The following is an 18,664-nucleotide window of genomic DNA, read 5'->3' on the forward strand; positions in this document are numbered from 1 at the left end:
AAAGTAAAATGGAAATCGGTACAAAACTATAAAACTGATATTAAAGGCGTACAATGTAAGATACGGGATACATATATATGATGTGTATGTGTATATGTACATATATTAAAATCAATCTCTGCCTTAAATCCACTTCAAAGTCGGTTAAATGGCACAATATGAAACTCAATAGGCTTGAAATTTTCAACTTTGATGGAGGCTCTGCTTGGCAGATGGAAAAAACAACACGCATTTTTTTTCTGTCATTTAGCTATTCGTCAAATTATTTTTGTCTATTTAAAATACTTAATAATTGAAGTAAAAACATAGAGGGAACACGAGCTATTTGTAACTCTATCCACGGGGTGAGGACCCTGTGAAGACTTTAATTGAATATCAGCCAATAGCGTCGGAAATATTTACGCAGCCAGGTTGTTGCAAAAAGAGCAAAACTCAATTTGCAAGCAGAAGAAAATGGTCCCCACCACTTGGGCCAGGTAGTTGTCTAAGTTATACATCTATACTTTTACATTTATTATTCAACCTAAAAAAATTGATTAAGAGTTACGACTTGGGCTGTTCTATAATTAGGGTCTTTATGTCAGTACGGTAGGGAGTTACATCTTTTGCAATTTAGTGAAAAATTATGCTTGGACATTTTCTGATTATGGGACAAGAAAGTTTGGGTATAGTTCCTTTCGTAAAATCGCACCTTATGGGGCGATTCTTCGTATTTTTCACAGTAGCTTTTCTCCTATTTCTAGCCCATGCGGGAGCTCTAATCCTGTGGGGCCAATTACCTAACCCTGTGGGGCAATCACCTAACCAATTATAACCTAACCTAAAATAACCTATACAAAGCCATTTTAAAGATACGACGAATCGCCCCTTGTGGGACGATGTAACGAAAGGGACTATTCCCGAAAGTTATATAATTGGTTCAACTACCATTGTCCTCTCCCTTCCAGTGTTAATTTGATTAAATTATAAACCTTGGAGGACATTTCCAAATTTGTGGCGTACTTCCCTATCAAAATTCAGGGGGTGGATGGTTAGTTTTTGTTTCTTTATATTTAAATTTAGGTTAGGTTATATTGGGTATTGGGAAACCCCGCAGTGTATTAATTTAGAGTCCTAACCTTAACTTGCATTAGGCATAGGAAAAAAACAACTACGCACCATCCCTTGTTTTAATTTATTTTAAAAGTAGGGGGATTGGTTATAGATCGGCACCATTAGGAAAAAAAGCTATTTTAAAATAAAATTAAGTTCTTTTATTTTCAGTCCCAAACAGTAATGGGAACAAATTATATTTAACATAACTGTGTAGGAAAGTCTGAATACTTTTAGTTTTGCTTCTCTCTGTTTAATATTATATAGTGTAGCATACTTGAAAATTTTATACATTCTAAATACAAGAGTTATAGTAGATTGGCATTTACTATTAATTTAATTTTTAATGTTCCTTTATATTCAAGAATGACAACATCCATTTACAGCAAAGTACAAAAAAGTCATGGACTTATACAAGGTCTAAGTGAATGTTCAGTGGTCATAAATGAAAGGAAGACAATAAGGGTCGATGAAAGAACAATGATAAAAAAGCTGGAAACCTTCACAAATGACTTTCTTTGCATGACCGTCGGAACAACTAAATTACTTGAATACTTCAAGTTCTTTGAAAATCTGTTTAATTACAGAAACATCAGCAATCTATCTAAAATGGCAGCCAAAAAAACTACGGACTGACAAGAAAACTGTCTTCTTTATTCAATCAGAACCTTATCTATAATGCTAGAGCAGCAAGAGTTGACTATAAAAATACTTTTTAGTCAGATGGTCACTTCCACTTGTAAACATTTTACACCATCAATTTGACCCAATTTCTTCTCTATTTAGACTAAATTTGTATGCAAGTTAGGGTTCTGGGTCATTGAGGAATTTTAATTTAATAATCAGTATTTTTTCTCATCAAGTACGTTGAATTTTAATAATGAATATCTAAAGACAAACGGAAGTCACTCAAGATAAAATATAAAAATTGTTGAAGCTTAGAAAAGTGAAAACAATATGCAAAATCAAAGTATCTTTAATGTATGGATTATGAAAGGATTCATAAAAAGTGAAAAGAAGCTTTTGTTATCCTACTAATAGTTCATTATTCTATTCGAAGCTTGTTCAGAGGTATCCATTTACAAGATTCACAGGCATCAAAAATAAATCTCTCTTGATGAACGATATCATAAGGCATACTTGAAAGGGGCTGGCAAGATGCCTTCCCCTTTTTTCACTCCAACAAGGTTTTCATCCCCCACTGGTAAATACCTAAGCACGTCAATACTTGCAATTATAAATGGAACAAACCATAAAAAGACAAGCAGATTCTAATTATCGACACTCAACTGTAGAAAATACATGGGTATTGTGAAAGGTTAAAAATTGTCGTCAATTTAGGTTGCTATTTCTTGTATCATTCATTGGTCAGTTTGTTCCACCAGTTGGAGGGGAGAAAGAAAAGGAGGGGGGATTGTTATATAGCCACAAATTTCACTTTATTAGAGAAGATAAAAATCTGATTCAAGTAATAATAAATCCATTACTAAAATTTTGTAAATGACTAACCTAGAGCCATAACTCTAATACGCATAACACTTGATCACATTTTCAAAGAATTTTTCCATGTCAGGGCCATCATAGAATCATATAGAAATTAACCATTAAAATATGACAATCATAGAATCATATAGAAGTAATGCCAATCATAAAATCTACCAGTTGATGGCAGTGTACTAAATAACACCTGTTTATAGGCAAAGGCAATACTTGCCTGTTAATAAGTGTAATTTTAACGTCTTTAGTATGTTTGACTTGAGAGAAAAAGCAAAACTTAATATTTTAAATATCTATTATTAGATCAACTACTTTAACAATTTAAAAGAGATACAGTATTTTTTAAAAACTTCGTAGGTACAGCACATTCATTATACATCATTAAATAATAAATATATCGTCATTAATATAAAGACAAAAAGAATAAAACGGATTACATATACTACTTCATATTGAGGTAAAAATAAATTAGAAACAAGGACGTTCAAAGTCATAAATATGAACTTCATATTGCAGTTTAATTTTGAGTGATGAAAATTTGACTGTCAAGAGTGATTTAGCAAATGCTTGTGATTTATAGAAAATTTTAGTTGTAAAAGGTATTATTAAATTCAAAATCAACTCAGAAAAAAATTAAATGAAGTTACATCTTACATTTTTTTTATAAAAGTGCTTATTGTTGAAATTAGAATTATGTATTATGATCTTACAAATGGCCACAAGTAAAATTAAATAATAATTCTATATTTCAACTATAAGCTCAAGTCTTAAAGTTAAATAAAAAGCTCATTGCTTAACATTAAAATTTAGAACTTATTGAAAATTTAATGCTACAATAATTTTAAAATATTCTAATTTTGATTTATGATAAGAATCTTAGGCAAACTGACTAGAGTTATTCATTTAAATCAAAATTTGAATAATTTTTAAAAATTGGTAATTTTTATTTCCCGACTTGAAAAAGATTTTTAGCGCCAATTTTTGTGTGACTTAACATTTTATTCAAATTTTTCGGCTTGCTTTTAAAATAGTTAAGCAAGCAATAGTTAGTTTTGTGGGAAATATGCGCTATTTAAGTAAATTTGCCATGGTTGAAAATAAATTTGTTTGAATTTAGATTGGGATCTCAAACTTGACTTCAAGATGTGCTTCCCTAGCCACAGCCACGATATTAGAAAGTTTGCATGCCAGCCTGGCGGCCTCATCCAGGTTGTCTACTGGCAGGATCTTCAGCCCGCTGGAACCAATCATTACCTTAGCCTCGTCAACATTGGTCCCCTACAATTAGTAAAACTTATTGAAATCAATGCACCAAAAAGATTCGAAAAGAATGTACCAATCCTTTAATCAGAAAGAAAAGACAAATAGAATTAGAAAAAAGCTTATGAGAGAATAGTTTCTCTATCGTATTATAAACAGCTTTCCATGAATATAAAAATTTATAATTATAAGAAAAAACTGGTTTTAATCTTATGATTGTACATTTTTATATTTGTAGAAAATACGATGATAGACAAATTTTTTCGTATGGATGAGAACCGGTTCTTATCCACCGGATATTAATCGGTTTTCGATGAATACGAGAAACAAGGATGACAACATCCATAAGTAGCGAAGCACAAAATTTCGTGAATGGGACTGACGGTCATTGTTGTTTTTTTTCAAACGACGGGAAATTTAATTTTGATATCTTTAACTGAAAAATTTTTGAAAATCGATTAATAAACACCAAAGATATGGGGGAAAATGTAAAAAATATAAAAATAGCCAAAAACCTGCAAAAAGGCAGTCTGACCGTCATTGTTGATTTCTTCAATTGACCGGAAATTTTATTTTTATATCTTTAACTGAAAAAATTTTGAAAATCGGTCCATAAACACCAAAGATATGGGGGAAAATGTAAAAAATATAAAAATAGCTATAAACCTGCAAAAAGGCAGTCTGACCGTCATTGTTGTTTTCTTCAAACGATGGGAAATTTAATTTTGATATCTTTAACTGAAAAAAGTTTGAAAATCGGACCATAAACACCAAAGATACGGGGGAAAATGTAAAAAATATAAAAATAGCCAAAAACCTGCAAAAAGGCAGTCTGACCGTCATTGTTGGGTCACTAAACGACCAAAAATTTATTTTGATATCTATAACTGAAAAAATTTTGAAAATCGGACCATAAACACCAAAGATATGAGGAAAAATGTGGAAAATAAAAAAATAGCCTAAAACCTGCTAAAAAGCCGTCCGACCGCCTTTGATGTTTTATAGTTAATTGTGCTCCTTAATAATGGGAATGTTGTCAAAAAATTTCAGCTTTCTATCTTTTATAGGGGCTGAGTAAATCCCATTTCCCCCATAGCGTTACGGACTGACGGACGGACTGACGGACTGACGGACTGACGGACGGACTGACGGACGGACAAAGTGAATTATAGAGTAGCTTCGCTACTAAAAAATATATTATATTACGCTTACCCAAAATGACTATTTGTAGTTCTTAATCTTGAATTTTTTATGGTGGCATTTGTAAGATTGCCCTCTTTTTAGCTCAGCTTTGACAGATTTTAGTTTTCTACTTTACTTAGACTTTAGGCAAAGGTAGGATCCATTGAAAAGGAAACTATATCTAAATTAATTTCATCTCTAAATTAAAATTTGTATTTCTTCTGAATTGTCTTTTTTATCAATGATCTTTAGTAATGATTTTCTTTCCAATGTACTTTCCCTTGATATTCATCCGAAAACCCCCTTTTTACATTTTTGCTATATGCCCTAATATATTCAACTTGGACAAAATATACTAAATATCTTGAAAGAAAAACTTTCAATACTTCCTGCTTTTAGTTAAAACAAATTTTCTCTGCAAATCTTTTCAACTTCTATACTCAAATAAATGATACAAGTTTAAAAATCAGGATTTTTTCAACAAAATGTTTAAATAAAATAAAAAAATAAAATATCATTCTTTGTACAAACTAAAAATGTTAAGCATGTTAATAATGAAAAAATAAAACATAAAAATGCTTTGTCTAATAAAGCTTTGTGTTCTATACTTACATTGTATTACTTACATTTTGAGACAAAACCTATAAAACTGAAAAGATACCTACATGTGAGCTGAAAGTTCTGCCAGTGTCCCCAACCAAGATAAGACACTGAGAATCTATTTAGCATGGAAAATATCCACTAAATGTTATCAGGCTGGTAGACAGGGATGTATATGTTGTTAGTGAGGGTAGGCAGGTTGGTCAGACTGAATCCTCACATTGATCTGGGCGTCCTTGGCAATCTCAACTATCTTGCTCAACTTGCAGACTAGACGGGCGGCTTCCTGACCATTTTATTTACAATCTTTTTCCTATTCTTTAAATTTTTTAAATGTTTATTTCTTACATTTTTTTCCTTTTTGGTAAAAAAGTAGAACAATACCTACTGAAATTGAAAACTATATTTAAACATTTGGATTGAAGAGATACACTTTTACAATCTTTTCAATTGTCTTGTGAAAAATCTAACTTTAGAAAAAAAAATCATGTTTCTTCAAATTAGATTAAACATTAGAATATAAAGTGTACGTATCTTGCCCAGTAATGATTTTTTACAAGGAAATGTTTGTAAATTAGAACGTCCTAAAAATTCTAAATTTAAAACAAAACTCGACCTATTACAATAGGCTACACTAAAATAGAATATCAAGAGAATAAAATGACTTTTTCTGCCTTGCTAAATATCTTTTACGGGAGTTTTGATTTCTGCATTTATGAAGGTTGTGTAAGAATACAAAAATAATATTTTAAATGCATATTATATCAGACATCGAAGCCCTGAAGTAATATTTTCTTTTCTCATAAATATACCAAGTTCAGTTCAGGTAGAAGAAAGAAAAGGATTTAAAATTTACAAAAAACCTTCTTAATATTTACAAGTGATTAAAAAAAAAAATTTAGATACAAGAATTATGAGGGGAAGATATATTTGTTGTCAATTGACCCATCCCTTCCTCCACTGGAATTTTATACTTTATGGTAGTTCTTATGCAACCTACTTTAAATTTAAGTTATAAAATGTTTTAATCCAATTTCTACAGAGGAGTTATTTAACTGTAAAAATAATTTTAGGCAAAATTTACTTTCTTGTAATTCATAGTGCAGTTAAAATTAGCTCGAGAAATATGAAATCTTAATGTATAATAGGATATATAAGTTGGAAGAAATTTTAATGTTAGAGGGAGATTTAAAATCTGCATCAAACTTTAAGGATTTTTTTTTATAAAATTCGTTTTTGTATAATTCTTTATCTAAAAGCGGAAATACAATTTAAGTTAAATAATTTTGACCAATAGGTTAGGTGAATTGGAAACTACCTGCGCTCTAATTGGTTAAATTATGTAAGACACTTAAGCTTCTCTACTCAGAGATGTCAAAATTAATCACAGATGTCAAAATTAATTAACTGATATTGTATTTCCGCTTTTAGATAAAGAATTATACAAAAAACAATTTTATAAAAAAATCCTTAAAATTTGATGCAGATTTCAAATCTCCCTCTAACATTTAAATTCTTTCCAACTTATATATCTTAATGTATAATGATTACGGATATCTTTCCCACAGATATACATACTACTAAACTCTTTTGTATGATAATTTTTTAAACCGACACATGTAATGTCTAAGTAATTTAGTGGCGTGCCAAAAGGTGGTGTATCCTCCCCCAAGGCAAAACTAAAGGGGTTGGAAATACCCCTAAGACCCCGTCCCCCCTTGACAGGTATCTAAATGAAATTAAATAAATTGCATATAGTCAACGAAAATTTCATTAAATTTAGTCTTGAAAAATGTCTACAAAAGATATACCTAAGGTTATTTTCCTTTTTGAATATAAAAATACAAACACTAGTTAGAAATGCGTTAAACTTAAAAAGTTTTCTTTTATTCTAATAAAAACCTAAAAGGAAAAGTTTTATAAACTACGTACATATATAAGTAACGACACTCTTAAATTAAAATGAGATTTAATTTTTTTTCTAAATTCCTTATATGCAAAATTTACAGGGTGGTTTTAGGCTATTTTTCTCCCCAGGCCTTCCAACTTAGAATACAGAGCCTTTACATGTTATTTGCGTGACATAGAACTGTTTATAAAGAAGGCTAAATCTAATTTAAATATCTAAAGTTATTTAGTTATATTTGGTAATTTGCAAGCTACCAATAATTTGGGACAAAAAGTATCAAACATTTTTGTCCTCTCCATATCTGTCTATTTTGTCCAAACAAAAACATATCCATATTCTTTTGAAAAGGCCAGTAAAAAATATTTTGACAGCGAAGCGATATGCGCGAAGCTGACCAAAATTACACTTTCATTAAACAAAGAAATTAAGGGAGTAGATAGATTGAATCATTAAAGTTGCTAAAGTATTTTTTAGCATGGTGTTGGAGCCGTTTAATTTTGATGCGGCTCCAGCTCCGGCTCCTTCCTTAAAATTAATATATAAATTTTTGTTCATTATTGAATTTGATAAAATAAAATAAATAATATAAAATATTTTGCTTTTATTTGATTAAAGCTATATAAAAGTAGAAGGGTGTGTGTCTATTTGTTAAGTTACAATAGTTTTCAGTTTATTATATGGAAATAGACCGTTGCCAAATTATAATATTACTTTAAAAAATCATTTTTAGCTAATCTCGAGCCGAAGCCGTTTTTAACGAAAAATACGGCTCCGGCTCCACCAAAAATGTTGCTGCTCCCGGCTACCGGCTCCGGCTCCGAAACACTGTTTTATAGGATGGGGAAAAGCAGAGAATTAAATAGAAAAGCTGTAGAATTTGTTCATTATCATCCCCTACGACATATTCAGAGTCCGCACCTTGATGAAGAGCTGGAAAGTGTCATGTGTGATGTCATAAAAAAACTTCTAAAAAGGAGGGATGAGAGAAGAAGGGGGAAAGGAAACCCATAAAATAGATGATTTAGATTTATTTTTATGACGTCTCATCTGACACTTTCCAGCACTTCCATCTTGGTTTGAACGAGAATACCCGTGGTATACATTATGCATGTTTCTTTGTATTGTAGTAATTCTCTAGATTGCAAATGAAATTAGATTTGTCTGCACATAAAACCAGGCAGGAAGGGGACAAGGATAGCTCATTTAATTATTCCCCCCCATCTGTTCAGTACAAGTTACCAAAGGCAGAAATAAAAATGGGGGATAGTTAATTAATCTTCAATTGTCCTATCCCTGTTGTCTTGACAGTGGAGAGAGTGAATCTTAAGTGCTATTTACAATGTACTTCTACACTTTCAATTTTTAAAATACTCTGACAACATTGAAAATATTTTGTTTCTTTCTTTGCGTTAGAAAAAAATATCACAATGAAAAAAATGTTTATTTGTAAGTTAGGAACACAACTTTATTGATAGTTTTTTGAAAACTGACGGTTGCGCCCCTGGAATCTAGTCTAGGGGTTCTTTATTCATAGTGGGCAGAAAAAATAGCCTTGAAACCATCCTAAGGCCTAAATCTAGAAATATAATAGAATAAAACCATCCCAGGACCCATAAGAAGCATCCCTAAAAAGGCGAACTTAATCAGTTCAGTAGTTATTAAAATCTTAAGTTAAAACCATAAAAAATGGACTTTATATCATAGGATATACATGCGAATAAAAAGACCGAAAATCTTATTTTTGATGATAAGGTTATCTTTCAATCGAATCATTTAACCCCGGCCCTTGTTTGTCCAATTCAAACCTTATGAAAAAAAAACTACCTACAGAATTTATAAAAGACAAAATGAGCAAATCATGTTAGGCAAGGAAAAGGGATGTTTTCTGGTATGCATTTTTATGCAATTTTTATAAGAATAGGTATAAAGTGTTTCCTCAAGATCTGAAACCGGAAGTATCCTAAGTCCGCTGGCAGCTATCAATACCTTCGCTTCGTCAACCATCGAGCCCTGTCCAAATTAGGGCACGTTTTAAGTTAAGCATTAGTAAACAAAAAAAAATAAAAAAAAGCAACATTAAAGGAGAAGGACAAAAAGAAAATGTCGATTTTTGCTTAATTTAATCATGTAATGTTGTTGTATAATTTAACATTTTATTTCGTCTCAACCTAAACTACTTTACACTAAAGTTCATCTTAATTTTTTGAAATATTTCGAACATTTGCTTTCTTTCCTTCTCCAGGCATTAAATAGATAATTGGTACATTAAGATCTAGGAAAAGGATAGTTAATTAAAAATTTAATTTGACATTTAGATTTTTTTTGTCTGATATTGCCAAAAAATATTTTACTTTCATTGTCATACAGCCATTCTTGATTTTGCTAAATCTGGGTGCAAAAATTATCATTTTCATGTTTTTTGTTGTTAAAAACAGCGTGATGTACTGTATTACTATAATATCTAAAACTAATTAAGCCTATAAACTAAGGGAAGGCTATTTAGTATGGAGGCAGCCAATAATTATTGTTTTAAAAAATTAGTTTTTGTGTGTAAAATAATAAAAAATGCATGTGATTGTGCATCCGGCAGTTTTGGAACAAATATAAATTTTACAGGGTACACTCTCTAAATGAACCTAAAGGTTGTTGATAAAAGCAAAAAGTTAACTTATAAGTTTTAAACTTTAAGGTGTGGTAAATGATGGATGAATGGTTTTAAAAGTATAAATGCAAAAAAAATGTTTCTGCTTAATAAAAAAAATAAGACTTGAAAAGTAAATTCTGGAGTCATTAAAACCAAATAAAACTTAAAATTTTGTAACCTAATGATTCCAAATTTATTTTTTATTTTCCCCCAGTAACTTTTTTTTGGAGGGGGGAGCAGTGGGCACCCTGTAATATTGAATACATGCTGCATTTGGCAACTACTAATATTTTATCCAATATCCAAGCGGAAAATTTGTTTTCTTATAAATCATTCTAAATATGTATGTTTTACAGTATGATCAATAACAAAATTACCAGAAAAGTTTAAAAAAAGCTTTAATCCTGGTTTCTAACTTATTTTAAAATCTCCCAGATGGCTTTAACCATATTAGACCTTGCAAAACCTGAACAACCTAATACATTTTCTTATTCTGAGAAGGTTGTTAACAAGTTTTTATTACAGTATGTTTATTAAGATATATAAGTTTTCCGGAATTTTAAAGTTAGGGGGAGATTTGAAATCTGCATCAAATTTTGGGGATTTTTTATAAAATTCGTTTTTTCTATAATTCTTTATCTAAAAGCGGAAATGCAACTTAAGTTAATTAATTTATGCATATGTGATTGGTGGATTTAAAAAATCTGCGCTCTGATTGGATGGCGTACATTATTCAACCAATTAGAGCGCAGGTAGTTTAAAATCCACCTATCCTATTGGTCAAAATTAATTAACTTAAAATTCATTTCCGCTTTTAGATAAAGAATTATACAAAAAACGAATTTTATAAAAAATCCTTAAAATTTGATGCAGATTTCAAATCTCCCCCTAACACTAAAATTCCGGAAAACTTATATATCTTAATGTTTATTTAGAATGATTTTTTTCCATCTAATTATTCATTATTGGTATTTATTGGTCAAATGATCATACTGTAGCTACAGATTTGTGTACTTGGTATGCTTTGTATGTTTTATTGTAACAAGAATGACAACATCACAAGCGAAGCTCAACAAATCAGTCGAACTTAAGACCACTAAACAAACCTAGAATAACAGCGCTTATAATGTCTAAGAAATATTATTTAAAATCTTAACAAAAAATTGATGCATACATATATTTATCGTAAAAAAGCAAAACAATAAAGAATGTTTAAATCGACGTATTTTCCTGTATAAACTTAATCATTAAGATGATTCGCTTATTATTTGGTGCCTAATTTTCCTAGGAATCACTTAAATTGTGCAAAAGTATTACATGAATGATCTAGCACAGTTTAAAATCGATAGCACTATTCTATGATGCCTAAATTATCAACAAGAGACACCCGTTAAGGACAAACGTACTGATCAACCTTGATTATAGGAAAGCTTTGCTCTAAAAAATGTAGACCACGTCTTTAAGAACACATGTTTTATGCAACCACACTTACACACTCACACACTAACACGCACGCACACACCCACACTAACACACAAAAACATTGACACGCACGAAATTAGTTAACTTTTAACTAAAACTTTTTCATCTTGAATTTAAAAGTGATTAATAAATAATGTAGTAGGCAGTGCAAGGCGAGCTATTATTCAACTTGCTCTACTAAGGCTAATTTATTTGGAAGGTTAAAATATTTCGTATCTCTTAAAAGATCGTGAAAAGGAATTAAACTTCTTTTTTCTAATAAGATATCATTTTGGTATAGGGATTAAATTAGAATTTCAACTAATCTTATTAAGAGATGCAAAATAAAATAATCTCCAGTATTAAATATTTAGATTTTTATTATAATCTTTTTTTATGTTATTATTGAAGGAAAGCACAATTAATATTAATCATGCCGCAACTAAAAAACAACAATTAAATAAAATTATTAAAAATTGGCTGAAACAAAGTAAAGTCAGTTATCAAAAAGGAAACACTCAGGGTGTAACAGGATTTAATGGGATTTGACACCACTAAGAAAGTCATATTTAATATTATTTTACTATTTTTCAATAGAATATTTATGTATAAAAATCTTTAAAAATTACTAGTTTTCTTGGTGATGTAAAATCCCCTGACTAGCTGAAGTCTGTTCTATAATTTGGGTATTATGTGTTACCTGAAGTCTGACCACAATAGGTGTGCTCAGGTTCAGTTCTCTGGCGGCAGCAATAATACCTGGAATATAACATACACTTTAGATATGAGACAAAAAATTCAGAGAGAGGGGGGACAATGGGCTGTTTAATACACTAGTCCCCAAAGTCTTACAATAACGTTTTCTTATTCGTTGGCTCAACAACTTTGGGGACTTCAGTGAATTTTGATTGACCTTGGTTAATTAAGTTGAGTGTTCAAACGATTCAACCACTAATTTTAATCTACAGAAGGGGTAATATTGTTTATCATCATCGGGGATTTATCGACCATTGTCTTACCCCTTTAGATCCCTGGAAAAAATTATATACATAGATAGACTACTTAGACAAGAATTAAAGAATAAATTTTAAAATTGTATTAGTTCCTTATCAACTGAAGATTTTTTTGAAGAAACGTTCTAGATATGTTAAGTGATAAACATTTACGCTTTACCATGTCCTAGACTTCTTGTGAAGAATAAAAGGTCATATAAAAACCCATTCTAATTCATTAGAATATTATAATGATAGATGCAGGAAAAGAAAATAATACCTTCGGCAATGACGTCACATCTCATGATACCACCAAAAATATTGACAAGGATGGCGTTAACCTGGAATTTAAATTTTATTATAGGTTATGGTTATGTACATTGTGCACTGTAGGTATAGGGTATTTACCAAGTTTGACCTAACATTATACAAATGGAAAGGTAGGTTGCGGGTAAAATCCGTAAAGGTTGTGTGTTTCAAGTTAAAAACAGTAGTAGAACGATAAAAATTTATGTTAACTTTTTTTTTTAATTGTTGTCTTTAGTTCTTTTTTCTATAAGAAATACACATATTTAGTGAATATTATCGTTCTACTACTATTTTTAAGCCTTAAAACACACACTTTTACGGATTTTACCCGCATCCTTCTTTTCACTTTGTCTGAATTATGCTTTATTAATCACAAAAGCAATAATAACTATTTCTCGCATCGTATTATAAACGGCTTTCCGCGGATATAAAATGTAATTGTACAATATATCGACTGTACAATTATAAGATTAAAACTAGTTTTTTAGCCCCGAGGTGCCGAAGGCACCGGCTAAAAAATTGTATACCTAACGATAAGCTTTTTAATTAAGCATAGAAAAATATCTTTGGCATCTTATTTTTTAACAGAAATTCTTCATTTTTGATCATGAAAGATTACACTACAGAAATAAAGTTTTTTTTATTTCTTTATTTAATAATAGTAAAGAATCCTTTTATTTGTCTATTTGGATATATTCATGTTTATTTTAAATAAATTTTTCCCAATGTAATGTAGACAGGACCTGTTTTAATCCAGCAAAAATTAATAATATACGTAGCAATACAGTAGAAGTAATACTTTAGTTATTTTACAAAAATATCAAATTATATTTGATAGATTATTACCAACTTAGCCAGCAAATTTCTTTTTCTGTTTTTGTAGAGTTTATTATTTTGATTAAAACGGATAAAAAACTCGTTTTTGTATCTACAACCAACCAAATAAAATAATAGTAAACTTGTATTTTAAAGATTCCATCTCTACCTAACTACGAGAGGGCCTGACAACTGCATAGGGTTGCCTAACTAATATGATAAACCGGCAATTTCCCTCATATCGTATATGAACCACAGACGAACTTTTATAATTTAAGATTTGTTATATTAGGTTAGGTGGAGTAGAGCCCCGTAGAGATATTATGCCGCAGGGACAGAGCCCATTTGGGTTAAAATCCACTTCGGAGACTAAAAATGTTACTTTTTACCTTTGGGTCACCAGTGATGATCTTGAAAGCCTCCTTGACCTGGGAGCTAGTGGCTCCGCCTCCAACATCAAGGAAGTTAGCGGGGGCACCTCCATGAAGCTAGATAGAAAAATATATATTAGAGTAGATAAGTATTACAATATATAGATAGATAATCATATGTATCCTATAATACAACTTAAATCATGTTTTCCCTCTTGTATGCTCCTTATTCATATGAAAGTGCAATTATTTTTGGTGGTTGAACATGGAACACCTTCATAAGCTCAAGGGTTCCACAAAAATTGCAGTTCAGCTTATACTGTAACATTCATACAATCAGCTGATCACAAAGCCTAACTACCAATCTAAGATTATCCCTTCCAATTTCCGTGCGAATATGAATCCTTACTTTTAAAAATTCAGGGCAATATATAAACTTGATAAAATTGAAGAGTACATATTCCTTGGCTAAAATAGTATCTACCTATCAATTACCACGGTCGCGGGTAAAAAATATCATCTAGGTAAAACAAAACCTTAATAATATCCATTGTAGCCATAGCAAGACCAGCACCGTTAACCATGCAGCCAATATCACCATCAAGAGCAATATAGTTGAGATTGTATTCGGCAGCCTGCACCTCTCTAGTCAACAAAAACTTTTTTCACAATTTTCAAGATAAGGGGGGGGGGGGGGGAGTTTTGACACATTTGCGTAAACCTGGAGTATAGGCTTCATCTTTGGACTGAGAGGGTAGGTTATAAAAGATAAAATCATTCTTATATGATGAAATACCCGCAACTTTAAGATTTTTTAGATAGGCCTCCAGGTTTCGGAGCTCCAGGCCTCCAGGTGGTCTCTGTACAGGTAAAAACGAAAAAACGATTTTTTTTAAAGCTTATGAAACAAAATATGCATATTTTTTCATCAAATATGTGAATACCATTCAAAAAGATACGCAGATGTGTCAAAACTCCCCCCCCCCCCTTTCATTCAGCTTCTTTTACCAAACCTTTTATGGCTTCTCAATTTAGACTAAAAGAAATCATATAGTTAATAAAAATGAGTGAAGTGTAACAAATGATCCATGATAGGACGACCTTGACAACCTGCTATGTTCTTTTAATTTAGGTACATTTTAAAAAAGTTGCTATATCCAAACTGTATTGATAATGGTGTTCTATAATAAATCCCTTTTTTAAGACAAATTTCCTGAACACTATCAATCTTTAAATTCAATAAAAATTGCATTTTGGAAAGCTTATCTTAGTATTTGATTTAAAACAATAGCATTCGAGTTTATCAAAAATAAATATCATGAACTTCACGATACACTTCACAGAAGTTATTTAAACTACCCATTGACTTATGGACTTAAAGAAAACATTTAATAGTAAATACTCCAAACATATTGAAATAGTTTTTTTATTTACAGTGCAGTGGTACCTAAATACTTTACACATGCCTAATAAATATTCACATTTAAAAGAAATAAACGGTTATAATAAAATTATAAATCCTCTCAACACGTTGAAAATCGTCCTTGTTCACGAAAAGATAGTATACATCTAACTTAGGCGGTAAAATTGAATACGTTGGAGTAGGATATTTTCCAGTTGTATGGCTTTAAAACTGATAAATATCCACAGGATAACAACAAGTTCTCAACCATACTGAAAAATTATATCCAGTTTTATATCCGCGGAAAACTGTTTATAATACGATGCAATAAATAACTATTAAAAGTTTGTTTTCCTGACATCTTCTTGTGACCAATCTCTCTGATCAAAAACAGCCTTCTGTCTGAACTCAGCATTGTCATCGAACCTCAGCTTGGCATCCAGGCAAACAAACTTGCCAGTGGAGTCCTGAAACAATAAGGTATGTTTTCATTATTAATAAAGAACAATTAAGTAAAAAAAATGCGCAGCAATTATATGCGGAGTAAAATTCAATAAAATGAACAGGAAATGATTTTTATAAAATTGAAATAAAAAGAAAAGTAAACTGTAATAAAGATTAATGACCCTATAGTAAATCAATTACACAGCTACAGTAAGCGTATGTGTAAACCCATATTGTTCCTCAAAGGAAAGAAAAAACTGGTTAAATTTTTTTTAAGAAACCATTACAAGCCCATCCAAAATTTTTGCTCAAAATACTAAATCCTTTTTCTATGTGTGAATTATAAATATATTTAGTTGTGTGTGTATATTAAATTTTCTAACAAAGCGTCAGAACCACTCATAACGCACAAACACACATACAAAGTCATATAATGAAAAGGCTGTTTAAAAGTGAGTGCTCTCAGAGACGAGGGACAAAAATTTTGAATTTCTCCACTTTTACTTTATACACTTCATTTCATTATTTTTAAAAATTCGATAATACTAGTTATATATCGCATCGTATTATAGACAACTTTTGTGGATATTAAAATAATAATTCATAAGATTAAAACCAGTTTTGTTATACCCGACCCGAAGAGTCGATGATCCGGGGTGACAAAACTGGTATTAATTTAATGATTTTTATTTTATTATTCAAGTGAAATTGTCAGTATTACGATGCTATAAATGATTAGTATGTCAGAGAACCAAAATTAATTGGTAATAGGGAAGTCCAAGGGAAAGGGGAGGGTTTAAGGGTGTTTTGAAATATATTAAAACCCCTCTATCCAATAACCTTATAAAATATAAAGTTTTGGCCACAGTCACCCTTAAATGGGAGGGTAATAATGGTTTAATGCTCTTATTTTGTAATAATAGACAATTTTTACATTTTACACCAAAAATATGGTTTAAATATCACTCCCACTATGTTTGCGATTTTTATTTTTACCTCAACCCTGTTTAATTTGTGTGTTATTTTTTGTGTGTTTGTGTGTGTGTGTGCAAAACCAAAACCAAAGAGTAAAATGCATTTTTGTGCAAAGTGAAAAAAAATATTTTAACTTTGCTTTGTTTACAAAGAAACTGAGAATTATTGGGGATATAAATATAAACTTAATAAAGGAAAGAATTTAAACATGTTTCTTTAAAATCATTTTTGACCTAGATATATTTGTGCATTATGAGATGTAAAAACACTTTATTATGACCATTGAAACAAAGCAGAAAAAAGGATATTTATAAATAGTGATCTTAGGATCTATATGAAGTCTCAGGAACCAAGTCCTATACACAAAACATGAGCTTAATACTTAATTCTTTTATTTTAATTCTTATTCCATTGTTTTAATTAATAAAAGTCTTGATTGAAATTAATGTTGTTACCTCAGCAAATGGGTTGATCTCGACCATTGAGGCGTCCTTGGTGAGGAATAGATCGTACAGGTTCAAGAGAACACCAGCAACCTCCTCCTGCTTGGCAGCAGGGATACCAAGCTTGCCAGCAACTTCCTGATAATAAGATAAACTTATAGAGGGAATGACATATAAATAAATAAATGAACGAATAAAGGTAGAGATTTAACATCAATGAGAGGTGTGAAAGGCTAATTCTATCGGGTAACAGGATACCTAACTTTTGGAAAAGCTTCGACTCCATAATCTCTAAAATTAAGGGAGAAGCACCCAAAATCTCCCCTCCTCCTTCCTTTTTTCAAATAACATTTTTTAATCATAATAATATTATTTACCTAGATACTTAGATAAAAAAACTCACCAGAGCAGTGGCATGGGACAGACCCTTTGTGATGTCAATAGGAGTCTTGGTGATGGCCTCGGGGTTCCTCTCAGCAACCTCTTCAATGTTGACACCACCCTCAGAGGAAGCAATCAACACAGGACCCTATATAGTAAAGGTCTTTTTTAAATTGTCAGGGACAAGAAAAACTTTAAGATCACATGAACAAAAATTAACCCATTCAGAAAAAAAAACAATAGCGTTATTGATTACCAATTAAGGAATAATGCAAAATCTAAAGGATTTATATATTTGATGAACAAAAATTAGATTTTCTTCTGATGCATTATCTCTTGTACCTGAAATATAAGGGGGAGGTGGGGATGTTACCACACCACAAAAACTTTAATTTGGGAACGCCTACATTTCTTTTTTAAACTCCCTCAGGGCTTATACCCCTCTTATAAATTTCTGTGCACGCCACAGAATGTAAGTGAAAACAAAGTTTATAACTGGTTATAACTTAAATTTTAGTATCTGTGAAGAACACAGTAAAAGTGTTTATTATGACGTAAAAAAAAATTAGCCAATGAGAGGCCACTATAAATTTTACCATTGGTCAATAATGGCCTCTCATTGGCTAATTTTTTTACGTCATAATCAGTCCGACACTTTTACTGTGTTCATCTGTTTATAAAAGCAGCATGTGAGAAAATTGTTACTTACGCCAAAAGATCTCTCATTCATGAAGGCAATGTAGTACTCCTTCCTGGTGAACCTACGCTCAGTAACCATCACAGAGTTGCAAATTCTAAAAAAAAAAAATCCTTTTTACAGAGAACGCTGGAAAGATTAACTTTTTTTGTCTTAAGCTAAAGATCTCGGAAACTTATAGTCCAATTA

The 18,664-nt window shown here is 30.9% G+C and overlaps 1 protein-coding gene across 5 annotated transcripts in view; it reads right to left on the bottom strand.

Annotated features, from left to right (window-relative positions):
* Nucleotides 1-2,866: 2,866 nt before the first annotated feature.
* Nucleotides 2,867-18,664, bottom strand: part of ScsbetaA (Succinyl-coenzyme A synthetase beta subunit, ADP-forming) — a 46,718-nt gene continuing 30,920 nt past the window's right edge. For 2 of the 5 annotated variants that reach the window (XR_013876823.1, XR_013876825.1), the window contains 11 exons: nucleotides 18,488-18,572; nucleotides 17,801-17,926; nucleotides 17,410-17,535; nucleotides 15,890-16,002; nucleotides 14,670-14,778; nucleotides 14,152-14,250; nucleotides 12,918-12,978; nucleotides 12,346-12,404; nucleotides 9,473-9,550; nucleotides 5,697-5,914; nucleotides 2,867-3,867 (listed from right to left, as the gene is read on the bottom strand). Coding sequence is in view for 2 of the 5 variants with exons in the window: in XM_080150927.1 (XP_080007053.1) it covers nucleotides 3,703-3,867; nucleotides 12,346-12,404; nucleotides 12,918-12,978; nucleotides 14,152-14,250; nucleotides 14,670-14,778; nucleotides 15,890-16,002; nucleotides 17,410-17,535; nucleotides 17,801-17,926; nucleotides 18,488-18,572 (943 nt within the window). In the remaining 3 variants the exon portion in view is untranslated. Of the gene's footprint in view, nucleotides 3,868-5,692; nucleotides 5,915-9,472; nucleotides 9,551-12,345; nucleotides 12,405-12,917; nucleotides 12,979-14,151; nucleotides 14,251-14,669; nucleotides 14,779-15,889; nucleotides 16,003-17,409; nucleotides 17,536-17,800; nucleotides 17,927-18,487; nucleotides 18,573-18,664 lie in introns of all 5 variants that reach the window. The other 3 variants (XM_080150927.1, XM_080150928.1, XR_013876824.1) reach the window with 2 other exon arrangements.

This window comes from Acartia tonsa, chromosome 2 (genome assembly GCF_053477335.1).
Source record: "Acartia tonsa isolate MP-2025a chromosome 2, ASM5347733v1, whole genome shotgun sequence".
Taxonomy (NCBI): domain Eukaryota; kingdom Metazoa; phylum Arthropoda; class Copepoda; order Calanoida; family Acartiidae; genus Acartia; species Acartia tonsa.